This window comes from Macaca thibetana, chromosome 11, assembly GCF_024542745.1.
Source record: "Macaca thibetana thibetana isolate TM-01 chromosome 11, ASM2454274v1, whole genome shotgun sequence".
In the NCBI taxonomy this organism is placed as follows: domain Eukaryota; kingdom Metazoa; phylum Chordata; class Mammalia; order Primates; family Cercopithecidae; genus Macaca; species Macaca thibetana.
In genome coordinates this window covers 60,473,943-60,501,289 of record NC_065588.1, presented here as the reverse complement: position 1 = coordinate 60,501,289, position 27,347 = coordinate 60,473,943, and the positions used below count along the sequence as shown (strand labels likewise).

At 41.2% G+C, this 27,347-nt stretch overlaps 2 protein-coding genes across 3 annotated transcripts in view; both read left to right on the top strand.

Annotated features, from left to right (window-relative positions):
• The window catches only part of PPM1H (protein phosphatase, Mg2+/Mn2+ dependent 1H), a 1,465,797-nt gene that overhangs the window by 5,162 nt on the left and 1,433,288 nt on the right, over nucleotides 1-27,347 (top strand). The gene's annotated exons all lie outside the window — the stretch shown is intronic.
• C11H12orf56 (chromosome 11 C12orf56 homolog) overlaps nucleotides 1-27,347 on the top strand; it is a 116,416-nt gene that overhangs the window by 55,235 nt on the left and 33,834 nt on the right. For both annotated transcript variants that reach the window (XM_050748419.1, XM_050748420.1), the window contains exons 3-5: nucleotides 972-1,044; nucleotides 13,504-13,912; nucleotides 19,114-19,187. In XM_050748419.1, coding sequence (XP_050604376.1) covers nucleotides 972-1,044; nucleotides 13,504-13,912; nucleotides 19,114-19,187 — 556 coding nt within the window. The remainder of the gene's footprint in view (nucleotides 1-971; nucleotides 1,045-13,503; nucleotides 13,913-19,113; nucleotides 19,188-27,347) is intronic.

Below are 27,347 nucleotides of genomic sequence, written 5' to 3'. Positions count from 1 at the left end.
AGCCACTGCACCCCGCCAGGGGCACTGAAACTTAAGCATCATTTGTTTCACGGAAGGAGCAAAGTCTTTTTATTTTTTTTAATTTAAGGATGTGGACCCTCATGGTAACTATAGGAAGAGAGCAATTCTTCAAAAAAGGGAGAGGTTGGAAAGACAGAATAACAGCAGACCACTGTCTTATCCTGCACCTGCTGCTATAACAAAATACCTTAGACTAGGCAATTTGTAAACAACAGAAATTTATTTCTCACAGTTCTGGAGGCTGGAAGTCCAAGATCTAGTCACCAGCAGACTCAGTGTCTGGTGAGGGCTGCCCTCTGCTTCAGAGATGGAAACTTCTTGCTGCATCCTCACATGGCAGAAGGAAGAAATCCTTTGTCCTCACATGATGGGAGGGGCAGTGGGACTAGGGCACTCCCGTCAACCTTTTATAAGGGTACTAATCCTGTTTATGAGGGCAGAAACCTAGTGACTTAATCACTTCCAAAAAGGCCCTACCTTTTACATTTTATTTTTGTTTTTTATTTTTGAGACAGGGTCTTCTCTGTTACCCAGGCTAGAGTGCAGTGGTGTGATCATAGCTCACGGCATCCTCAACCACCTAGGCTCAAGCGATCCTCCATCCGGGTGCACACTACCACACTCAGTTAATATTTTCTATTTTTTGTAGAGATGACATCTCACTATGTTGCCCTGGCTGGTCTTGAACTCATGTGAGCTCAAGTGATCCTCCCACTTCAGCCTCCTAAAATGTTGGTATTACAGGTGTGAGCCACTGTGCTTGTCTGAGGACATGTTCATGTCAAGCCAAAGTTCTTTTTGCTCCACCATGCTACCCAGCTTACAATTTTGGACTTACAATTTTTGTGAGGATTTATGAACAGTCATTCAATCAGTATGTGTGACTAGGTCTTCTTCATAATCTCAATCAAATTACTTAATTAATGACCAAATAACTATTTTTTTTTAAGTCAAGGAAGAAAAGAATGGCCTTGCCTTTTGGAGAATCAAAGAGCCCAGAAGCCTGAATGAATCTCCTCTCAGGTGAGATTGTTGTTTGGAGTATGTGTTTAACTTGCTAATCAAAACATTTTTACATTGCAACTTGTTTTTCTTAATTTTTTTTTCTCTACTAATGGCTTTGGACTGAGTTCTGTTAATCTTATGTATGCAATAAGGAAGAAAGTATTTTTGAGAGAACTTTTTCTCAATTCAAATCAGTTAAATAGTATAGTTTTTCTAATTTTCTATATATTACTGAACATATAGATGTCACAATATAAATAATTCATTAAAATTAAATTCAAAAACATCTGTTGAAGTCTAGTTCTGTGTAGGACACTATGTTAGGCCCTATGATGGATACAAAGATGAGTAAGTCATAGATCCTGTCCTTGAGAAGCCGATTCTAACCAAGATATACAGCATTTGCACAAATAAAGAAAATGCATAGTCCACCTGCTCAGTGTCCTGAATGAGTCTGAGCAATTTCAAAGAGATTTAAAGAGGAGACAGATGATATTCAGTTGTGGAGAGACATCAAGATGCCTGGTGACAGTTGGTAAAGGAACAGGGCGCCTGGAGATGGGAACACTGCAGTTGGAGGAATAGTGGAAGAGGAGATCCAGGCAGGAAAGATATGCAACATGTGTTAACCCCATGGGATTGAAAATAGGACTTGCAAATGAAATGGGGCCCATACTTTGGAGGGTCTTAAAGTCCAGATGAAGACTTTACATTTCATTTCACAGGATATGAAAAAACTATTGAAAGTTTTGACCATGAGAATGATATAAAAACCATTACTACAGAAAAATAATCCGACGATTGTGCTTAAAATGGATTGAAGTGGGGAAAGACCAGAGATTGGTGGAAAGTCATTAGAATGTGAACTGGGGTAGTGGTAGCAAGAATAAAGAAAATGGGATGGATGGAAGAGACATTTCATAGGCAGAATCCACAGTACTAACATTTGGTTGAAACAGGAGAGATGGAAAGAGAAACTACTGTGGTTTCCAGCTGGGGTGACTGAATAATGATGCCCTTCAAAGAAATAAGGATGTCAGAAGGGATTACGCTCAAGTACTGGTTTAAATAGGTTAAGCTTGAGGTCCTACTGGGCTTATCTGGCGGAGAAGTTCATCTGGCAGTTGAAATTTCAGTCTGAAAAGTGGGAAAGAAGTCTGGGTAAATTTAAAAAGAAGGAAAAGGAATCGTGGTTTTTGTTTGTTTGTTTTTGTTTTTTTGAGACTGAGTCTTGCTCTGTCACCCAGGCTGGAGTGCATTGGTGTGATCTCTGCTCACTGCAACCTCTGCCTCCCAGGTTCAAGCAATTTTCCTGCTTCAGTTTCCTGAGTATCTGGGATTACAGGCGCCCACCACCATGCCTGCCTAATTTTTGGTACTTTTAGTAGAGATGGGGTTTTGCCATGTTGACAAGGCTGATACTGAACTGTTGACCTCAAGTGATCTGCTCACCTTAGCCTCCCAGTCTTGGGATTACAGCGTGAGTCACTGCACCTGGACAAAAAAAAAAAAAGGAGTTTCTTAAGTTGCATAAAGTTGCATAAGTTAAAGTATGATACTGTTTTTTTTTCTTTTCTTTTCTTTCTTTCTTTCTTTTTTTTTTTTTGAGATGGAGTCTTGCACTGACGCCCAGGCTGGAGTGCAGTGGCTCGATTTCGGCTCACTGCAACCTCTGCCTCCCAGGTTCAACTGATTCTCCTGCCTCAGCCTCGCGAGTAGCTGGGATTACAGGTGCCCGCCACCATGCCCAGCTGCTTTTTGTATTGTAAGTACAGATGGGGGGGGGCTTCACCACATTGGCCAGGCACACCTCGAACTCCTGACCTCGTGATTCGACCGCCTTGACCTCCCAAAGCGCTTGGATTACAGGCGTGAGCCACCGTGCCTGGCCAAAGTGTGATACTGTTACACACGCTCTCTATTTAGATATTAGAAGGGATTGTAGGATTCTGGGAGCTGCCAGTCAAGGGATATAGAGGCATAGGGAAAATTAATATGAATTGGATCCTAGAAAGACAGGTCATAGCAAGGGGAAATATCCAGATTAGAAAAGCATTGCAAAATGCTGTTCAGAAAAAGCGAACTCCTACCTGGGGATATTCACAAACCCGTGGTGGGCCATGCTGTGTTTCTTAGCTCGCTGGGGAGGGACCTTTTCTCACTGCCCTTTCTGTCATTCTCACCAGGTCTCACAGTTTGAACAAGAGGACCTATGAGTTCTCTTCCAAACCTAAATTTCATTATTATTATAACTTCCTTTCTTACAAAAAAAAAAAAAAAAAAAAAAAAAAGCTAAGGAAGTTTCTTTTTCCTAAATACATTGCAAATTTGCTTTGTAGAATTTTAACCTTATGGCCAATTATTCTGGATAAGAAAATTGTTGGACAGTGGCCACAGTAACTAATTTTCTTAAAGATGCTTAAGTTCAAGGTTAAGGAGTTAGCTATAGTGTTCCTGTCAGAGTTCTCAGGGCTTTGGAGGGTCTGATTATATTTGAAGCTAAACATCAAAAAATTTACCAAGACAGAGTTGTCTAATGTGTTCTATTAAGCATTGCAAACCATAGCTTAAAATGCGCATGGAGACCCCTTTAAAATGCTGGCATTGGAGAAGGAACCAACAGCCTGTGTAGCTGAATTCCTTTCACCAGATTTCTCAAGGGGTGCTGCTGGCATTTGTGTGGTACCATTTGTACTTGTGCAGAATGGGGCCACACACGGTGAAACTTCAGCTTCCCTGGCTTTTGTCCACTAAGTGCCAGTAACGCTCCCCATTTATTGTGGCAACTAAAAAACACCACTACATATTTTCTTTTTAAAAAATGTTACTTTATTTATGTTAAGTTCTGAGATACATGTGCAGGAGGTGCAGATTTGTTACATAGGTAAATATGGGCCATAGTCACCATGCATTTTCATGGAACTACCTGGCTACTTCCAGCTCTCAACACACTTGTCAAATGGTCAAGATTTGTTTCCATTTCTCCCATTCTGTGCTCTTTCTCCCTTCTCTGTGCTGTCCTCTCTCTAGCCTTCCCTAGTATCTCAGTCTGTTTTCTGTTGTATATAACAGAATACCTGAAACTGGTTAATTTATAAGGAAAAGAATGTATTTCTAACAGTTATGGGCACTGAGAAGGCCAAGGTCAAGGAGTTGTATTTGCTGAGAGCCTTCTTGCTGGTGGGGACACTCAGCAGAGTTCCTAGGCTGTGCAGGACATCACATGGCGAGAGGACTGGGCATGCAAGCTCAAGTTGTCTGTCTATTTCTTCTTATAAAGCCAGTTCCATCCCCATGATAACACATTAACCCACTTATCCATGAATTGATTCATCCATTTATGAGGGCAGAACCCTCACTACCCAGTCACCTCTTAAAGGCCCCACCTCTCAATACTGCCATACTGGGGATTAAACTTCAATGTAAGTTTTGGAGGAGACAAATATTCAAACCACACCACCTAGCAAGCATCCTTGCTCTTCCTGTAAATTTTATGTTTGGGTTTTTACTGATAACACATTGTGATAATTCCTTCCTTCCTTCCTTCCTTCCTTCCTTCCTTCCTTCCTTCCTTCCTTCCTTCCTTCCTCTCTCTCTTTCTTTTCTTTTCTTTCTTTCTTTGGCAGAGTCTAGCTTTGTCGCCTAGGCTGGAGTGCAGTGGCTTGATCTCGGCTCACCACAACCTCTGCCTCCCGGGTTCAAGCGATTCTCCTGCCTCAGCCTCCTGACTAGCTGGGATTGCAGGCACCCGCCACCACACCCGGCTAATTTTTTTGTATTTTTGGTAGAGACGGGGTTTCACCTGTTTGTCAGGCTGGTCTCGAACTCCCGGTCTTGTAATCCACCTGCCTCGGCTGGTGGTGGTCCCAAGTGCTGGGATTACCAGCGTGAGTCACTGTGCCCGGCACATTGTGATAATTTAATAATACAGATTTAAAATGGTTATTCCTTTGGTGGGATTTCCATTTTAGCAGGCATGAAAGCCAGCAGCTCCAGGAAAAAAGTTCTATTTTGAGAATTTTGTTGTAACAGCTTTACTGAGGTATGATTGACACACAATAAACTGTGCATATATGTTTTATCATATCTATCTCCCCATGAAACCATTACCACAATCAGTATGTATCACCCCCCTCGTCTCTACACTGTGCCCTGGAGACTTTTTTCAAGGCAGTAAACTGGGGCAATCGTTAGGTCTCACCTTGATTATTTCCCATCTACCAGGGCTCATTGTCTTTCATTGCCTGGTGTCTAGTGTCCTGAAGTCTATTTTTGCATATATTTTATCCAATTTTTGGTTGTTTCAGGTGGGAGGGTATATAGGGTCCCATCTTGGCTGGAGGCAGAAAAAACTAGTAAAATTTTAGGTTTATACCCATATATAAAGAAGAGGATTTGCACTGGTGTTAGATCCTTCCTGGAGTCAGTGATGGTTCTGGAATTTCTATAAAAAAGATCTTTGGGGCAGCAATAGGGGAGGTTAGGGAATTCATTTACCTAGACTGTATGTCTATGTGGGGTAGATTGAAACTCTTTTTTCTTTAGCAGGCACAAATACATTGCTTTTATGTGGCATAGATATTTATTTGTACTGGCTCACTCAGGGGAAGACTATTGGAGATCCCAGGGAGTGGGGGCACTAAAGTCTCCCCTTCTTTTGGCTTTTGCCTTTGGGAGCCTGCTGTTTCAAGCCAACTCATCAATTTCATTTCCAGATTATATTAATGAAGATAATCCCGAAGTTCAGAAGGACCTCGATTATCAAAGATTCATGTATGCGTACTATTCTGCCTTTTCTACAAAGACAAAACCACACACTTTTAGAAAACTTTCTTAACAAAGTTAAATATCCCATACAAGGTTAGTTAGAGAAGTCAATTGAATATGAGATCTCATTTGCCCCCAGCAGTCCTTCGGTGTAAAGTTAAATAGACTGTAGGGGCTTGAATTTGCTTACCAGAAAGTTAGAATCTAGGATACTCATTGCTGCTGCTTCTTTTCTTCCTCTTCTTCTTTTATTTCTTTTTTGAGACAGGTTCTGACTGCCTAGGCTGGAGTACAGCGGTGAGATTATGGCTCACTAAAGCCTCGACCTCCTAGGTAGCTGGGATTACAGGCGTGCGCCACTATGCCCAGCTCCACTGCTGCTGCTGAATGTGGTGTTACTGCTTTGAGATTAGTCTACACTCTTAATATATGCTGACTAGGCGATGTGAGGACTTAGCCTAGATCTTCTGGGGTGTGGAAATAAAGCTGACTTGGAATAATGGGGAAAGTTCATGTTTATTTCTATTTTGGCCACGTATAAGAATCTCCCAAGGGCTCATGGAGAGTACAGACTCCTAGACTCTACTCCAGGCTGTTGAATCCTCAGCTTTAGGGACAGGGTTCAGTTGTCTGTTTTTGGTAGCTACCTAGATGATTCTGTTAGCTAGCTACCAAGGTTTGAGAATTGCTGGCCTAAATAATCTACAACGACATCAATCTTCCCCTGGAGTATTGGAACTCCTGAGTTCATAATTTGTATCTAACTCACCCATCAACTTCTATCTCCACAGCTAAAACCCCACTATCATCTCTCATCACTTCTGCAACATCTGTAACTACACCCTCCACCTCCATTCTCAGCAGCTGCCTGCCTCTGCCTGAATCCATTATCCACCTTAAAGCCAAAATGATCTTTTCCAAATGTTCCTTTCTTGCTTAAAACCTTTCAGTGGTATTCCACGGCACAGCAAATAAACCTTTTAACACATTTAGACATCCCTGCAAGACCTGGCCATTGCCTGCCACTCCAGCTTGATCTCTTACTTCTCTCACTCATCTCAATAGAGCACTGCAAACTCTTTCTAGCTCAGACCTTTGAATTTCTTACCCCTCTTAACATTGCTTTTCACATGGCTCACTCTTTCTCATCCTTCAGATCTTAGCTTAAATGTCTGCATCCCAGAGAGATCTTGCTTGATCACCTAGTTTGAAGTATGCCACCCGTCAACACACACAGGTTTTCTTTATCAAACTGCTTTGTTGATTTCATTGCACTTTCATAAGTTATAACTACATGTGCATTGCTTACTGTCTGTCTGCCCACTAGAATGCAAGCTCCATGAGAGCTGGGACCTAGATATTCTTGTGCACTGATATATTCCTAGTGTTGGCCCAGTGCTTGGTACATACTAGGTGCTTAATATGTGTTGAATGAATAATCATATTCTTTACAATGTAGCCTGGCTTGCATAATATTGGCTTGTGGGAGTGCGATTTGCTCTAAATCCATGTAATAATAAACCATGTTTGGGCAGAGTTGATGTATTTCCAATATTGCCCTGAAGAATGTGACTTATGAGCTTCTCGGGGTAGGGCTCTGCTTTGTAGCAGGGCACTGAGTGAAATTCTTAACATGGTCTCTGTAACTGGAAGGATTGAGGGAGGGGCAGTTCTAGGAATAGGCAGCCACATGCTCCCAGACTGAAGTCTTCATTTCAGCATGTAATTCCCCACATTTCTAGGATACTTTGAGAGTTCCATTGTTTTCCTCCAAATTAGAAAAATAAAAGAGGTTTTTAGTTCATGTTTGCAGCTGAGCGTGATGGCTCACGCCTGTAATACCAGCACTTTGGGAGGCCAAGGTGGGTAGACTGTTTGAGCGCAGGAGTTCAAGACCGGCCTGAGCAACATGGAGAAACCCCATCTCTTTAAAAAAAAAAAGCAACAATTAGCTGGGCTGGTGGCATGTCCCTCTAGTCCAAGCTACTCACACCACTGCATTCCAGCCTGGGTGACAGAGTAAGACCCTGTCTTGGCAAAAAAAAAAAAAGAGTAAATGTTTGCAGTAGTTGTTTTAGGTTACTGTGGAGGTTAAAACTCTGTTAAAAGTGACAGATATGCATTTTAGGTTTAAAAAGGGAATTTATAGGAATTACTGGGTCAACTCATGAAATTCAGTATTCATTCAACGGATATATTTAGAAATGGAAATATATAAAGATATAGACATAGACATAGACCTATCTGTCAGTCTAATCTGGCATATTTGAATTGCTGGGCTCTGTGTTCTATTTTAAAGGTATTAATACTTAGTAAAATTTAGAATTGGAATCCTGGGAACGTAGGAATGGTAAGAACGGAATTTAGACACAGCTGGAACTGGGGGCTTGAGTGTCCCAGGACTCGGTCCCTGTCTCCTTCTCTGATGTTTGTTTGTCAATTGCATCTTCTCTCCCTGAACACCACATCCTCCATGGGGCAGCAAATGAGTCACTGGCTGTCTTAAATTCACATTTTACAGCTTCCACCCACCAGACAAAGGCTAACTCACCCACTTTCTTATACTGAATTTTTAAATCCTGAAGAAAGTCTCTGGTTGCCCAGCTTGAGTAAATGACACACTGCTGAAAAATGTTCATCACAGCCAACAGATCAGGGTCTTTAAAAACATGGCAGCTTCTGTGTGCTCTGTGTGTAGAGAAGTAGTTTCCAAACAAAGAGGGTGAAGAGGGAGCTGGGTCTACTGTCCCATAGTTTTCTAGCACAGTCATCTCCGTAATTAAACATTTGAGTCAGAAGCCTAAACAAAAGGCAGGGTGGGATAGAAAACACTAAGTAGAGGACTAAAGGACGTTATCATGTACAGAGATTTGAAGCATCTCCTAGGTGCCATGTTTTAGGCCTAATGATGAGAAGCTGCAGGTCACAAGACGGATGTTGTTACCTTGGAACATCAGACTTACATAAAGTGTGTATGATTACTTTTCAGGGTAATAGTAAACAACAGGCCTTTAAATACCTCTCGCATATTCATCTCTCATAGTAGTTAAACATACAGGCTCTGGAGCTACTTCAAATCCTGACTCTGCCTTAAGCTAGCTATTTAATCTTTCCGGGCTTGACTCTTCTCATAGGTGGAAGGGCTCATAATAGTACCTATCCCACAGGCATGACATGTAAGGGCTAAATCATGTACATATAAGGTACTTAAACTCTGTGTGGCACATAGTGAGTCTGTATTATTATCAAACGTAGCTCTTTTGTTACTGCTGATGATCAGTAAGTCAATCACAGAATAATGACTGTTCAGCATCCTCAGAATCTTTGATCAAGCCCGTGGGGGGCTTTCTTCTTTTTCTATTCTCACTAGTAATACTGTGTTATTTAAAAAATAAAAATGCTGTTGTGCAATAATATGGCATGAGGTACCATTCTTAATTTTCTAAGAATTTCTTATACAATAGATTGTTCTAGTTCTATTATAGGACCAAGTCCTGTGTTTATGTAAATATACTATGTGTGTAAATGTATGAATCCAGGGTGTTTAGAAACTCAAGAGTAAAGATTCAAAGACTTCAATATTTGTTCTAAGTCTTTATTTTTTGATTATTTCTCAAAATAAACTGAAAATATTAGATAGATATACTCTCTTTTTTTTTTTTTTCCAGATAGGGTCTCACTTTGTCACCCAGGCTGGAGTGCAGCGGCAAGATTTCAGCTCACTGCAGCCTCAACCTCCTGGGCTCAAGTGATCCTCCCACTGCAGTCCCCCAAGTAGCTGGGACTACAGGCACATGCTACCATGCCTGGCTAATTTTTTGTGTTTTCTTTTTGAGGCAGAGTCTCGCCCTGTCACCCAGGCTGGAGTGCAGTGGTGCGATCTCATTGCAACCTCCACCTCCCAGGTTCAGTCGATTCTCGTGCATCAGCCTCCCAAGTAGCTGGGATTATAGGCATGTGGCACCACACCCAGCTAATTTTTGTATTTTTAGTAAAGACGGGGTTTTGCCATGTTGGTCAGGCTGGTCTTGAACTCCTGGTCTCAAACAATCCGCCCACCTCAGCTTCCCAAAGTGCCAGGATTACAGGCATGAGTCACCATGCCCAGTGATATATTCTCTTACATATTAATATAATTTTCTCAGTTTATTACTGTTAACAAATATGTATAAAAATATAAAAAAATTATTGAGCATTGAGATAGAATCAATATACCTTCTTCCTATCCTCTTTACTCTCCTCCATCCTTTTATTCCTATCTTCTTTTCCTTTTTGTCCCTCCCTACCTTCCGTTTATATACCTGTTTGAAAATTTTCACTGCATATATAGTCAGGAGCAGAATTGTTTGGTACATTCTATATATTAATCTGCTTGTTGTTTTTAGACATTCCGAATATCACCTCCCATTTTGTTAGCTATCTGTTAGCTTTATCTATGTGGTGTCTTTATTGAATATCATTTTAATTTTGATATTAATAAAATTAATCAAGAAGGTTTTGATTCAGATCAAGTTGGAGTAAGCACACTTTCCTCCACTTTTCCCACTGAATGCAAGTAAAAATCCTGAATGGAATACATACAACAATTGATTGCCTGATTTTTGAAAAAATCAATCTTCTCCATAGAATTTAAGTAAGACCCAGAATCACGTAATATTCAAAATGTCCCAGATGCAATAAAAATTGCTTGACATTTGGAGAGCTAGGAAAATTTCAACATTTTATGAAGGACAATAGATAATAATCCCAAGATGACACAGATGTTTGAAGTACAAAAGATTTTTTTTTTTCTTTATTAATAGAAATGGGGCCTTGCTGTGTTGGCCAGGTTGGTCTTGAACTCCTGGGCCTCAAGTGATCCTCCCACTTCAGCCTCCCAAAGTACTGGGATTACAGAAATAAGCCACCATGCCTGGCCCAACCAAAGACTTTAAGGCAACTATTATAACCATGCTCCAAGAAATAATTATGAACCCCTTTGAAGCAAATGGAACGACAGAAAGTCTCAGCAGAGAAACAGAAGACATAAAAAAGGGACCAAATGGAAAGTTTAGAATGAAAAACATACTGCAATAACTGAAATTTTAAAAATTCACTGAATGGCTCAATAGCTGGAATGGAGATGATAGAGGAAAGTCATTGAATTTGAAGATAGATGAACAGAAATTATCTAGTCTGAGCAAAAGAGAATAAAGATTGAAGGAAAAGACAAACAGAATCTCAGGGGACTGTGTGGCAGTATGAAAGATCTAGTATTCATGTCTTCAGAGTCTCGGAAGCAGAGGAGAAAAAGTATAGTGCAGAAAAATAGCCAGGCACAATGGCTCATGCCTGTAATCCTAGCACTTTGGGAGGCCTAGGCAGGAGGATTGCTTGAGCCCAGGAGTTCAAAACCAGCGTGGGTAACATAGTGAGACTCTGTCTCTAAAAAAAAGTAATTAATTAATTAATTAAATGTAAAAAAATTAATGAAAAGAAGTATTTGGAGGAATAATGACAGAAAATTCTCCAAATTTGGCAAAAGACATACACTTATAGGTTCAAGAAACTCAGTGAACCCCAAAAAAGATAAACTCAAAAAAATTCCACATCCAAACACATCATGATCAAACTGCTGAAAAAAAGGAAATTAAAAGATACTTAGAACTTAATGACAATACATATCAAAGTACATGCAATTGAGCTAAAGCAGACTTTAGAGGTCTGCTCTAAAGCTATATTTATAAATTTTACTGTATTCACCAAGAAATAAGAGAGGTTAAAAAATAAATGAGTTAAATATTCCACTTAAGAAACCGTAGGCTGGGGCAGGGTACAGTGGCTCACAGCTGTAATCCCAGCACTTTGGGAGGCTGAGACAGGGGGATTGCTTGAACCCAGGAGTTTGAGACCAGCCCTGGCAACATAGTGAGACCCCATCTCTACAAAAAAGTTTTAAGTTTATAAAAATGAAAGAGAGATTTCAAGCTGGGAACAGAGGCTCATGCCTGCAACTCCAGCAATTTGGGAGACTGAGGCAGGAGGATCACTTGAGGACAGGAGTTTAAGTCCAGCCTGGGCAATGTAGTGAGACCCTCATCTCTACAAAACAAAGTAGTTTTCTACTATCGTAGCGGTTCTAATCTCATGGGAGAGAGAAGATAACTTAATGTAAAAGGATAAACTTTCCCCCAAAATTATTGAAATAAAAAAAAAGATAAACCATCAACTCAAGGCAATATAGGGTAATAGTAATAGCTTGCACATATTGTTTCCAGTTTTGCAAACTCATTGCATGTATCCTCACAGAAACCTTATGAGATGGGTGCTATTATTGTTTCTATTTTAAAATTAGGAAATGAAGTCCTAGGTCCACTAAGATGTCAAAGACAAAATAAGCATAGATTTGGTTTTATTTGTGATTCTAGAATTGGGAGAAATGGTCTGAAAAGCTGAGCAGAGGAGGTTGACTTTATAGGCAGAGAAAGGCTGAAGCAAGCTGAAACGAGACAAAAATTGGATTATTTGTTTCAAAGCTACTGTTCTTAGAGGGTTAAAACAGAGGACACTACTTCATTATTGACTTAGGTTGACTGGAATCTGTTTTTCTGGAAAGCTGGTCAGTTTCCAAGTTCAGTTTGATTACTGGTACTAAGCACAAGGGACTCCCTTCTGTTTTGGTCTGTTCTGCTGGGGCCTCACGCAGGAGGCTAGTTGAAAACAATGGCCTCTCATAAACTTTGTTTAACAAAGGTCACATAACCATTAAGTGGCAGAGCCAGGATTGGAATTTAGGTCTCACCAAACTCTGCAACTTCTAAGCTTCCTTAATGTGTTTCCTTGTGCAGCAAAGTAAAGAAAGGTCACGGTCTGCTGGAGAGAATAGGGAAGGTAAAGGACACAGCATTGATTCTGAAAAAAGTGCTGATGCTATTGGGAAAATCAGAAGAGTATTACCAGGAGGGGAATTAAAGAAAACACCATTTAAAAAAATCTCAGGCCAGGCACAGTGGCGCAGGCCTGTAATCCCAGCACTTTGGGAGATGGAGCTGGAGGTGGGCAGATCACTTGAGCCCAGGAGTTTGAGACCAACCTGGGCAACATAGTGACACCCCATCACTGCAAAAGAATACAAAAATTAGCTGGCCACAGTGGCACGAACCTGTAGTCCCAGCTAGTCAGGAGGCTGAGGTGGGAGGATCACATGAGCCTGGGAGGTGGCAGTTACAGTGAGCCCAGATCGTACCACAGTACTCCAGCCTGGGTGATAGAGTGAGACCCTGTTTCAAACAAACAAATAAACAAACAAAACCCCTCTCTTCATATCCCTATTTGAATAGTTTTTTCTTTATAGGATCCATTAGCAATGTACAATTAGAGGACAATTAGGTTTCAAAACTAGAATGAAAAAGTCCTTTCAGTGGAAATATCAGGGCTCCATGAAGGACAGGCACAATGCTTTCAATATACAAAGTGCTTCATTATATGAAATAAAATGTATTTCAGAAATACAGTTTATTTCTGAAAACAGAAAAGTATACCAAAAGATTGCAGTATCATATCTCCTCTAGTCAATGGGTTATTACCAGCGAGGTGAAATGACTTCCTTGTTTTAACGAGCATTCCTTTTGTGAGAAAACATTTGTGTTCAGAGTCTTAAACTACCAGTTCTCTTTGTTGCTTACTGTGCAATTTTGCATGTCATGTTTAACACTAAATTCTACCTGACAGGGACCAGCAGGAGAGCAGTACACCGTCCAAGAACTCAACTCTCTGTCCTCGTCCAGGCGTCCAAAAGCTGTCTCTTCATGGCCAAGGTGCCTTTCGACCCCTACCTTCCCCCTCCAGGAGGAGCTCTCAGTCTGCACCAGCAACTGGCAAGGCTGTCAGCGAGCCATCTTGCACAACAAACACAAAAGAACCCCAGGGACTTCCAGATCACAACAACTCCATAAGTGAAATTCCTTTCAAGTGCAGTGGGAACGGAAATGAGTTTTACTTAGGAAATTCCCTCCTAGATTCCCCTTTGCAGAGCAACTCAAATTTAGAGAAAAAGGAGTCAGAACTTCATTTGTATGTTATTTCCACAACCTCATCAATATTCCTGCACTTAAAAAGTTCATGGAACAATTATAATATAGTAAGTGTACCCCTAAGTAAACCTTGACCTGAAGTTTTATTTATTTTATTTTTTAGAGTAAATAACCCCTCCTCCCTCCTTTACCTCCCATTTTGGAAATTTAGCCTTGGAATTTAATAATATTTTCAAAAACAAAATGTACTGAACAATTAAGGAGATGATTTTATTTAGGTGATTGCAATAGGGAAAAATGCTCATTAATGAGCAGTTTCTGGACGGGCATGGTGGCTCATGCCTGTAATCCCAGCACTTTGGGAGGCCGAGGTGGACGGATCACTTGAGGTCGGAAGTTCGAGACCAGCCTGACCAAGATGGTGAAACCCTGTCTCTAGTAAAAAATACAAAAGTAAACTGAATGTGGTGGCGCGCGCCTGTAATCCCAGCTATTTGGGAGGTTGAGAATCATTTGAACTCGAGAGGTGAAGGTTGCAGTGAGCTGAGACTGCGCCACTGCCCTCCAGGGCAACAGAGGGAGACTCTGTCTTAAAAAACAAAACAAAACAAAACAAAACTAACGAACAAACAAAAAAACACCTGGGGTTTTGTAGAGGCAAGTGAGTAAGGTGAGTCAAGGACGTCATGAAGAAGGAGGGAGACGGGTCTTATCTTGGAATATGTGTGAGCAGGTGGTCTTTTGCAGTTGCTGGGGTGACAAAGACCTCAGGTAAGGTTCAACGTTGTCAATATTGCTTAGCTGTGCTATTGAAAGTGGGTTGATGGGGGAGACCTTGTTATAGGATCAGATAAATTTATCTAGAGATCACTAGGCTAAGTCCTTATTTTACAAACGAGGTAACTGAAACACAAATGTTTTTTTTTTCTTTTTTTTTGAGATGGAGTTTTGGTCTTATTGCCCAGGCTGGAGTACAGTGGTGTGATCTCGGCTCACTGCAACCTCTACCTCCTGGGTTCAACTGATTCTCTTGCCTCAGCCTCCTGAGTAGCTGGGATTATAGGTGCCCACCACCAAGCCTGGCTAATTTTTGTATTTTTGGTAGAGAAGGGGTTTTGCCATGTTGATCAGGCTGGTCTCGAACTCCTGACCTCAGGTGATCCACCTGCCTTGGCCTCCCAAAGTGCTGTGATTACAGGCGTGAGCTACCACGCCTGGCCAAAACACAACATTTTAAAGTAATTTAGTCAAGATTATATAACTTTAGGGACAGAGTCAGAACTCCTATTTAGGGACCTTTTTATTAGAATTGATTTAAAAAATAAGTAATTATTAAAAGAGTAATAGAATCCCTTTATCTTCAGTAGTATATACCTTTTATTATTAATCTTTCAATATAATAATAATAATTATTAAGGGCTGTTTCAGTCAGAAGAAACTAGGAAGCCAGGGTTTTATAAATGGCTAAAATTATGAAAGATTACAAGACAATCCTTAATTTTTTTCTTATACTACTGTTTGGAAGACTTCAAATATTTAAAATTCCTTTCTAAATTTTTAAACTGCTTTCTTCAAATTAAAAATGTAAACAAATTACAAATAGAGGAAAACTCTGGTCTATTAAAAAAAGATCTCATATATTCTAATGGAAAAATGAAAACTTAACTGACTTTAAAAGATCTATGTGAATACTTCAAAATAACTGTTTATGCTTCCCTGAATTGCCCAGCTTCAGGTTTTAGCACTACTTTTAAATTATGCAGCAGACACATGGTTGGAGCACTCAGGCTGGCGAACTCATCACCTGCTAAGCTATAAATAGTCTTTGCAATAATAAATGCAATAACAATAACTAATATCTATTGTTAATTTCCTACTAGATAATAACAATAGAATGGAGCCTGATGCTTCATGGATATTAACTTGTTTAATTTTTACAACAACCCTATGAGGTAGGACTGTTATTCTCAATTTATAGATGAGGAAGTTGAAGCACAGAGAAATTAAATGATATATGCAAAGCCACATAGCTAGTGTAGAGCTGGGATTTGAATCTAGGTAGTCCGATTTTTTTTTTCTATGACCGTTGAAATAAATGTGGGTGGAGGAAGACTATCTTTATGAGTTGGTAGATACTCTCATTGAAAATAACGTTGTCTTAGCCAGGTGTGGTGGCATGCACCTACAGTACTAGTTACTCCAGAGGCTGAGACAGGAGGATCGTTTGATCCCAGGAGTTAGAAGCTCTGCTGCACACTACTGCATGCCAGCCTGGGCAATAAGCAAGACCCCATCTTTAAAATAAAAAGTAAGGCCAGGCGTGGTGCCTTATGCGTATAATCCCAGTACTTTGGGAGGCTGAAGCAGGTGGATTGCCTGAGCTCAGGAATTCGAGACCAGCCTGGACAACATGGTGAAATCCCATCTCTACAAAAAATACTAAAAATTAGCCAGGCATGTGGTGTGCATGTACTTGGGAAGCTGAGAGGAGGATTACTTGAGCCTGGGAGGTGGACGTTGTAGTGAGCCAAGATTGTGCCACTTGCACTCCCGCCTATGTAACAGAGTGAGACTGTCTGAAAAAATATATATAAAATAAAATTTTAAAAAAATAAAATAAGTTAAAAAATTACAATAATGTTCTACTTCTTCCTTGAAAGAAGGAAAATGAATAACCAAATATTTCACATGTGAGAAATCAAGTTAGAACTCATTCTACTAACAATAAGCTTCTAGTTCAATATAAACACTTTTTTTCTTTTTTTTTTTTGAGATGGAGTTTCGCTGTTGTTGCCCAGGCTGGAGTGTAGTGGCGTGATCTTGGCTCACTGCAACCTCTGCCTCCCGGGTTCAAGTGATTCTCCTGCCTCAGCGTCCCGAGTAGCTGGGATTACAAGCACGCACCACCATGCCTGGCTAATTTTTGTATTTTAGTAGAGACAGGGTTTCGCCATGTTGACCAGGCTACTCCTGAACTCCTGACCTCAGGTGATCTGCCTGCCTCGGCCTCCTAAAGTGCTAGGATTACAGGGGTGAGCCACTGTGCCCGGCCACATTAGACATTTTAACTTTCCCTGTACTTTTACATAAAATTAACCCAAACCATCTAATTAGAAATTACCAGCACTCATCCTGATTTTAAGGATTTCCAAAGAGCTGAGCCTCCTTCCATAATCTATTTTATCTGTAACATTCACCAAAAATAGTTACACCTGGGTTGTTAAGCGCCTTAAATTTTGTAAAGATGAAATGTGGTAATTTGCCTTGTATACATTGTGAAGATAGCTGCTACAAAGCTAAATATGGGATACCCCAAATTAAAATTCTGGATTTAAAGAAAACATAAATATTTGGAGAGGGAAGAAAGGCTGCTTTAAAAAAAAAAAAAAGAAAAAAAAAGTAGAACAATGACAAAAGTAGTAAGAAAAAGCACATATCTCCCCTGCCACCATCCACCCAATACACCACTCTGATATTAAGCACAAGACAGGTTGGGTGGATGAGGCGGGTGGATCACCTGAGGTCAGGAGTTTGAGACCAGCCTGGCCAACATGGTGAAACCCTGTCTCTACTAATAATACAAAAATTAGCTGGCCGTGGTGGTGGGCGCCTGTAATCCCAGTTACTCAGGAAACTGAGGCAGGAGAATTGCTTGAACCTGGGAGGTGGAGGTTGCAGTTAGCCAAGATTGTGCCATTGCACTCCAGCCTGGGCAACAAGAGCGAAACTCCATCTCAAAAAAAAAAAAAGCTTGTCTGCAGTGTCAAATCAGCAACATTTCAGAAATTCCTCTGACATGTCTTAAACTTCAACATAAATAAAAGATTATTTAGAGAAATTGCTGAACACTATATGTCTATTTTGAGGACCCAGAATAAATGAGAAATGGCAACACTAAAGATTTAAGGAAGAATAACTCCATTAATAAGGAAATAGTTAATAAAAGTGTTGTATATCTATGCTATGGAATACTAAATAATCATTAAAAGGATTGATATTGGTTGGATGCAGTGGCTCATGCCTGTAATCCTAGCACTTTGGGAGGCTCAGAAGGGAGGATCGCTTGAAGCTAGGAGTTCAAGACCAGCCTAGTCAACATAGCAAGCCCCCATCCCCACTAAAAAATAAAAAGTGAAAAATTGGCCTGGCATGGTAGAACATGTCTGTAGTCCTAGCTCTTCAGGAGGCTGAGGCAGGAGGACTGCTTGAGCTCAGGAGTTTGAGGCTGCAGTGAGGTATGATCATGCCACTCAACTCCAACCTGGGTGACAGAGTGACACCTTGTCTCCTTAAAAAAAAAAAAAATTGAAGTAAATCGGTAAATCTTTTTTTTTTTTGAGACGGAGTTTTGCTCTTGTTGCCCAGGCTGGAGTGCAATGGTGTGATCTCGGCTCACCGCAACCTCCTCCTCCCAGGTTCAAGCAATTCTCCTGCCTCAGCCTCCCGAGTAGCTGGGATTACAGGCATGTGCCACCATGCCCAGCTAATTTTTGTATTATTAGTAGAGACAGGGTTTCACCATGTTGGCCATGCTGGTCTCGAACTCCTGACTTCATGATCCGCCCACCTCGGCCTCCCAAAGTGCTGGGATTACAAGCATGAGCCACCCGCCGGGCCATCAATTGGAAAATCTATATACACAGACATGAAAAACCATCCACCATATATTAAGTTAAATCAAGTTCCAGATTAATATATGTGATATAATTTAGGATTAAATATATATTATAAAAATATATAAATACTATAAATTTATGTGTTTATAATTCATATGTCTTTATATGCCTGGAAGGTCCTAAATCAAACAGATGATAGATACTTTAAAAAATGTTAGACACAAGGTCTTGCTCTGTTGCCCAGGCTGGAGTGTAGTGGCACAATTGTAACTCCCTGCAGCTTCCAGCTCCTGGACTCATGTGATCCACCTGCTTCAGCCTCCAAAGTAGCTGAGATTACAGGTGCGAGCCATGGCACCTGGCTCCATGATCAGACACGTTGCATAGTGGGATGGAAGGGGTAGGGAAAAATAGAGAACCTTTATCCTTTACTTTATCTAAAGTAAAGGATATCTGTGTGATTTTGATAAACGATTTCATTTTATAATGAGCAAGTGTTATATTTAAAACTTTAAAAAAACTAGATAAGAAAAAATTCCCTGTGGTATTGTGAAACACTTGAATGAGCTTTATAAACAAATCGTGTACTATAGGAGGGCTTAAAGAATAGATATATAATATTGACTAAAGGTAGGGGGAATTGATCTTCAGTAAATAAAAATTCTAACAATTTCTACTTTTTCCTTTTTCAGAAAGCTACCCTTTTACAAGATCCCTTCTATGCTAGTAAGTTCAGTCCCGCTATTGGAAGTCAAAAGCCATATAGGTAAGAAGTGATGATGTATGATAAAGTTCCATGGGGGATTTTTCTCTCCTCTTTGCCTCTCCTTTTTTTGAGACTGAGTCTCGCTGTTTCCCAGGCTGGAGTGCAGTGGCGCAATCTTGGCTCACTGCAACCTCCACCTCCTGGGCTCAAGAGATTATCCTGCCTCAGCCTCCTGAGTAGCTAGGACTCCAGGTGCCTGCCACCAAACCCAGCTAATTTTTGTATTTTTTAGTGGAGACAGGAGTTTTGCCATGTTGGCCAGGTCGGTTAGATTGGTCTGATCTCAGGTGATCCTCCCGCCTCGGCTTCCCAAAGTGCTGGGATTACATGTGTGAGCCACCGCGCCCGACCCTCTTTGCCTCCCCTAACTCTGTGTTGTATGTGTGGCTATCACAATTATATCTCTACCTCATCTGCCTGCCCTGACAGTTAAGTCCGCAAACACAAGTATCCACTGGACATCTTCTGTATGTCTCATAGGAACCTTAAAGTCAATATATTCAAAAGAGAACTCAGCATCTTCCTTCTGGAACCTGACTTTCCTCTTGTGTTTCCTAACACAGGGAATGATGTCATTATCCCCAGATCACCTAAGCCAGAGTCCTGGAAGTCACCCTTGCCTCCTCTCTCCCCTTCACCTTTTCCGGAATCCAGCCACTCACCGCATGCCTTATTTATTGCTCCTTTACTATCTCTGGATAACGTCCACTTCTTTCCATGGCCACTCGCTCAGGCCCAGTTATCTCAGTTCTGGGCTCCTACAGTGTTTTCCTGGCTGGTCTGTCTGCCTTCACTCTTGCTCCTTTCCAGCCCATTCTCCATTACAACAGAGGAATCCTTCTGAAGCACAAATCTGATCATGTAACTCCTCCTGGGAAGCCTTTGAATGGCTTCCCACTGCCCTTAGGCGAAAGGCTAAATAGCGTACAAAAAATGTGTGTGACATCTCTTTTTATGTTTCTGTCCTCAACTGTTGTATCCATCCTCACTTTTGCCCTAAGCTCCTGCTCCAAATGAACTTCTCACAATTCTCAGGAAGCTCCCTGTTCTCTTCCCTCTGGAGCCTATCATGATGGCACCTCTTCTGGAACACTACTGTACTCTTCTTCCTCTTCCTGAATAACTTCAGCTCATCGAGTCTCAGCTTATTGATCATTTTCTCTGAAAATCTTTCTTGACACTCCAGAACATAATGTCCTATGTTCACACTTTTTTTTTTCTTTCTGTTTTTGTTTTTTTTTTTTGGAGACAAAGTCTTGCTCTGTTGCCCAGGCTGGAGTGCAGTGGCGCAATCTCGGCTCACTGTAAGCTCCGCCTCCCGGGTTCAAGCAATTCTGCATCAGCCTCCCGAGTAGCTGGGATTACAGGCACCCACCACCATGCCTAGCTAACTTTTTTATTTTTAGTAGAGACTGGGTTTCACCATGTTGGCCAGGCTGGTCTCAAACTCCTGACCTCATGATCCTCTGTCTTCAGCTCCCAAAATGCTGGGATTACAGAGTTGAGCCACCACGCCTGGCCTGCTCACACATCTTGTAGTACTTACCAGTCTGCATTATGATGGCCTGTTTCATTATTTGCTGCCCTGTTATGCAATACATTCCTTAAGGGCAGGGACCGTGGAATGAATGGATAAATAAGATAAGATAGAGACTACTGATCATAAGTAGTCTGTACTACTTATGAGAACAGAGCATAAAAGGCCCTATATGCAAGGCTAAGGAGTTTGAATTGTATCCAGACTTCAGAGTTCTACTATATTCTTATCACAGGTTGGCTGTGTATGGTAGTAGTTACTCGTGATGTCACTCTCTCTTCCATTATTAGATTGTGAACCCCTGGAAGGCAAGGACTATGCCTTGTTACTCTTGGTCTTTTTCTTACTTAAAACAGTGCTTTGCACACAGTAAGCACTCAGTGAATTGACAGTGTTAGCAATTTTGATATCATGTAAGTCATGATATTGAGCTGATATTGGAGAGTCATGTAAATGAGCTGAGAGTAAGTTAATTTTAAAAGATGCATATTCATTCCCCACTAAAAGGGACCAACGTTCCTTAGAGGCATGGCTGATTCTAGGTCTGGGGCAGGACATACGCAAAATGAGTCTGAAACAGTTTATTCCAGAAAGCAAGGACAGGGCCCTAAGTAAAGGGCACAGGAACCCACATGAAGGAGCTCCCAGTAACCAAAGATGGGACAACTTGAGCATCAGAAAAAAATAAGAAATGAGGCCGGGTGCAGTAGTTCACACTTGTAATCCTCGCACTTTGGGAGGCCGAAGTGGGTAGATCACCTGAGGTCAGGAGTTCGAGACCAGCCTGGCCAACATGGCGAAACCCCATCTCTACTAAAAATACAATTAGCTGGGCGTGATGGCGGGCACCTGTAATCTCAGCTACTTGGGAGGCTGAGGCAGGAGAATCACCTAAACCTGGGGGGTGGAGGTTGCAGTGAGCTGAGATCACGCCACTTCACTCTAGCCTGGGTGAAAGAGCAAAATATAAGAAGAAGAAGAAAAAAATAAGAAATGAGATGATTGAAACATAATGAATATATAAAAATTCAGAAGTGTATAACGATGCATGATAGAGAGAGGGCCCTCCCTCCCTACCTCCAAGGAAATAAAACACATGGAACATTAGAAAAAAATAGGGCACCAATTCATTACTCTGCAAATCATCAAACAAATGGAAAAAATATAATGTATTCTTCCTTTCCTCCATGAACCGTATCCAGTTCAGGATAACCAAGTAGCCCTAGGTGATGAGTGCAAATTTCATTTTACAGAATTCCAGCTAATAAATGCAGAAGGCTTAACAGAATTAGAAAATTACAATTTTTTAGCCTGTAATGAAATGACAGATTCATTTAACTATCTTCAGTGGATGAAACCATTAGACAGAAAGGTGAAATGGGGCCAGGTACGGTGGCTCATGCCTATAATCCCAGCACTTTGGGAGACCAAAATGGGAGGATTGCTTGAGCTCAGGAGTTTGAGACCAGCCTAGGCAACAAAAAAATTTTAAAATGCTGGGTGTGCCTGTGGTCCCAGCTACTTGGGAGGCTGAGGTAGGAGGATCACTTGAGCCCAGGAGATGGAGGCTGTAATAAGCTGTGATTGCACCGCTGCACTCCAGCCTGAGTGACAGAGAGAGACTGTCTCTAACAGAAAAAGAGATTTAAAAAACGACAAAAAAAAGGGTGAAGGGGAACTTCAAAATGGAGGGATCATGTTGTAAATAACTAAAGCCATTGTCTTAGTATCACTTCAGTGAGACAGCCAGACTTTGTGTGCCTCATTATTTGATGTGATATAAAATACACAGCACCACCTATGAAGTATTTTTGTTAAAACAGTTAAACGTGAATCTGACTTAAAAGTGTGAGTATGATAAGCCAGGTGCAGTGGCTCATACCTATAATCCCAGCACTTTCGGAGGCCAAGGAGGGAGGATCACCTGAGGCCAGGAATTTGAGACAAGCCTGGCCAATATGGCAAAACCCTGTCCCTACTAAAGATACAAAAATTAGCCAGGTTTGGTGGCACATGCCTGTAATCCCAGCTACTCGGGAGGCTGAGGTATGAGAATCCCTTAAACCCGGGAGGCAGCGGCTGCAGTGAGCTGAGATGGCGCCACTGCACTACAGCCTGGGCAACAGAGCGAGACTCCATCTCAAAAACAAGCAAACAAACAAACAAACAAACAGTGTGAGTATGCTAGTCTTAAAAAGGAAGGAAATCTGCTACTACCACATGGATGAACCTTGAAGACATCATGCTAAGTGAAATAAGCCAGATACAAAAGGGCAAATATATGATTTCACTTATGTGAGGTACTTAAAATAGGCAAATTTGTAGAGACAGAAAATGGAATAGAGATCTCCAGGGGCTGGGGAGAGTGGTGAAGGGAGAGTTATTGTTTAATGGGTATAGAATTTCTGTTTGGAAAGATGAAAAAGTTCTGGAAATGGATATGGTGATACTTGTAGAACATTGTGAATGCACTCACTGCCACCAAATTGTACACCTAAAAATGGACATGATGGGAAACTTTGTTATATATATTTTAGTTCAATTTTTTAAAAAGTATATACGTGTGTTTGTATGTGTATGTAAAAGAATAGATAAAACCAGATTGGCAAAATATTGAAAATTATTAGAGCAAGGTGATGGGTACATGGGATTCCTTCCTTCCTTGCTTCCTTCCTTCCTTCCTTCCTTCCTTCCTTCCTTCCTTCCTTCCTTCCTTCCTTCCTTCCTCCCTCCCTCCCTCCCTCCCTCCCTTTCTCCCTTTCTTTCTCCCTTCCCTCTCCTCTCCTCTCCTCTCCTCTCCTCTCCTCTCCTCTCCTCTCCTCTCCTCTCCTGATGGAGTTTTGCTCTGTGCCGAAGCTGGAGTGTAATGGCATGCTCTCAGATCACTGCAACCTCCGCTTCCCAGGTTCAAGCAATTCTCCTGCCTCAGCCTCCTGAGTAGCTAGGATTACAGGCATGCACCACCATGCCCTACTAATTTTTGTATTTTTAATAGAGGAGGGGTTTCACCATGTTGGCCAGGCTGGTCTCGAACACCTGACCTTAGGTGATCTGCCCGCCTCAGCCTCCCACAGTGCTAGGATTACAGGCATGAGCCACCACCCAGCCAGGTACATGGGATTTCTTATAAAATTTTCTCCATTTTGATGTATGTTTGAAAATTTCCATAGTAAAAAATTTTATTGCTTGATGATGTGATATAGAAAAAAAATTTTTTGAAAGACTTAAGAAACATAACAAGCAAATATAAGAAGCATCTTATTTAGGTCTTGATTTTAACAAACCAAATGTAAGAAAACATTTTCGGGCCGGGCGCGGTGGCTCAAGCCTGTAATCCCAGCACTTTGGGAGGCCGAGACGGGCGGATCACGAGGTCAGGAGATCAAGACCATCCTGGCTAACACGGTGAAACCCCGTCTCTACTAAAAAATACAAAAAACTAGCCGGGCGAGGTGGCGGGCGCCTGTAGTCCCAGCTATTCGGGAGGCTGAGGCAGGAGAATGGCGTGAACCCGGGAGGCGGAGCTTGCAGTGAGCCGAGATCCGGCCACTGCACTCCAGCCTGGGCGACAGAGCAAGACTCCGTCTCAAAAAAAAAAAAAAAAGAAAGAAAACATTTTCATATTTTATATATGTATGTATGTATATATGTATGTATGTATTGAGACAGGGTCTTCCGCTCTCACACAGGCTGTAGTGCAGTAGCACGATCTTGGCTTACTGCAATCTCTGCCTCCCAGGCTCAAGCAATTCTTATGCATCAGCCTCCTGAGTAGCTGAGACTACGGGCATGCGCCAGCATGCCTGGCTAATTTTATGTAGTTTTTTAGTAGAGACTGGGTTTTGCCATGTTGCCCAGGCTGGTCTCGAACTCCTAAGCTCAGGCAATCCACCTGCCTGGGCCTCCCAAAGTACTAGCATTACAGGCATGAGACACCGTGCCCAACCGTTTATATTTTATTTACTTTTGAGACAGGGTCTTACTCTGTCACCAGGGCTGGAGTGAAGTGGCTTGATCACAGCTCACTGCAGCCTCGACCTCCTGGGCTCAAGCAATCCTTCCACCTCAGCCTCCCGAGTAGCTGGGACTACAGGCACACACTACCATGGTTGACTAATTTTTTTCTATTTTTTTTTTTTTTTGTAGAGATGGAGTCTCATTATATCGCCCAGGCTGGTCTGGAACTCCTGGGTTTAAGCGATCCTCCCACCTTGGCCTCCCAAAGTGCTGGGATTTACACCCCTGGGCCACCACGCCCAGCCATAAAAACACATTTTTAAGTCAATAGAACAATTTGAAAATGGACTGAGTCTTGCCGGGCATGGTGGCTCACACCTGTAATCCCAGCACTTTGGGAGGCTGAGGCAGGCAGATCATTTGAGGTCAAGAGTTCAAGACCAGCCTGGCCAGCATTGTGAAACCCTGTCTCTACAAAAGTACAAAAATTAGACGGGCATGGTGGTGCATGCCTGTAATCCCAGCTACTCGGGAGGCTGAGGCAGGAGAATCGCTTGAACCTGGGAGGTGGAAGTTGCAGTGAGCCGAGATTGTGCCACGGCACTCCAGCCTGGGTGACAGAGCGAGACTCCGTCTCAAAAAAAAAGACTGAATATTAGTAATAACAAAGAATTTTTGATAATTTTGTAGGAGGTGATAATCATTTTGTAAGAAAGTATTGATTTTATTTAGAGATGCATTCTGAGGTATGTAAGAGTTGAGTAACATAATATTTGGGATTTCTTTTTTAAAATGTTATATGGATGGCTTAAAATTTCTATAAGTGTTCAGATGTTTACTCTAAAAAAAGCATCAGTTTTCATTTTGGTGTTTTATTTAAAGTGATTTTAAAGCTAATTGTATAATAAAAAAGACTCAAATTCTGTGTATGGGTGGCTTGAAATTTATTCCTGAAGGCAAGAAGGATGAGTTCTACCACTCTCTTGGCTCAGGAAAAGCGTATTTCTTACTATTTCCTGAAAGCAACATACTTAAAATGCAGTGATTTCAAATGTACTGTGAAGGATGCAGTGATACACAAGAAATAGCCTCTACCTGCAAGACATCTTCAGTTTAAAAGGAATAAACATCCTTTAGGTTTTCAATTCAGAACTGTGTCACAGATGGGACGGTTTTGCAACCTGACCACTGTGAAAATCATACACAGCGCTTCTGAGATAATATAGGAAGAGCCTTTCCAGTGCTTTACAAATGTGAGGTATTATTTATAGTAAAGGTCTGGAAAGATGAAAAAATACAGGAAAAATAGAGCTTATTACTGGATTAAGAATCCTTCCTGAGGCTGGGTGTAGTGGCTCACGCCTGTAATCCCAGCACTTTCAGAGGCCGAGGTGGGCAGATTACTTGAGGCCAGGAGTTTGAGACCAGCCTGACCAACATGGCAAAACCTTGTCTCTACTAAAAGTACAAAAATTAACCAGGTGTGGTAGTATGCACTTGTAGTCCTATCTACTCTCAGGAGGCACAAGAATCACTTGAACCCAGCCTGGGTGACAGAGCAAGACTCTGTCTAAAAAAAAAACCCACCACCCCCCCCCCCAAAAAAAAAAGAAACACCTTCCTGCAACATTATTTTGGTGAATTTAAGTTTTCCACCTGATGAAAATAGAGTATCTGTTAACATTAGTATAGATTTTCCTCTTATTCCTAAATTGAATAATGGAGTCTTCTGGCATTCGACTTTTTCTTATTTCTTCAGTCAAATGAAGTTTGTCATCTATGTATAAGCTAATATTTTCTGAATCCTCAAAGAAATTATTATTCATAACTTATCTGCGGTAATATAGAATGTGTACTCTAACTTGAATTTATGATGTGTATGAGACCTCCATTTATGTATGAATTGATTTTTAGTCTGAAGAGATTAGTTTGCTGTTTTCTGTGAAAATTTTTTTGGCCATTAAAAAAATTAGTTTGGCATTACAATCTATTATCCTAGTTGGCAAAGGATTAAAAACAGTTTATTTTTATTGCGGATCTTAGCAAATTGCTGACTCCAAATGAAAAAACAGGAAAATCAATTTCAAAATAATTCTGCTGATACTGTATCTTATTTGAGTTTTTGCTTTTCTAAGCTCTTTTGTTTGTAAAATCTACATTTCTGTTGTTGGAGTTCTAAAAGAGTAGAGGGATTTCATAGTTATTTTTTAAATGAAATATGGTGGTAATTAGAAGTGGATAGCGAAGCAGGATCTCAAACTTATTCCTGCTTTATTTAGAGACCATTTATCAAACACTTAGTGTGTATGAAGACATGCATTAACTAAAATATCAAAATAGCACATTTGGCCGGGCGTAGTGGCTCACACCTGTAATTCCAGCACTTTGGGAGGCGGAGGTGGGTGGATCATCTGAGGTCAGGAGTTTGAGATCAGCCTGACCAACATGGTGAAACCTCATCTCTACTAAAAATACAAAAAATTAGCTAGGCATGGTGGTGCTCGCCTGTAATCCCAGCTACGCAGGAGGCTGAGGCAGGAGAATTGCTTGAACTCAGGAGACAGAGGTTGCGATGAGCCAAGATCATGCCACAGCACCCCAGCCTGGGTGACAGAGTGAGGTACTGTCTCAAAACAAACAAACAAAAAACCCAGCACATTTGGATA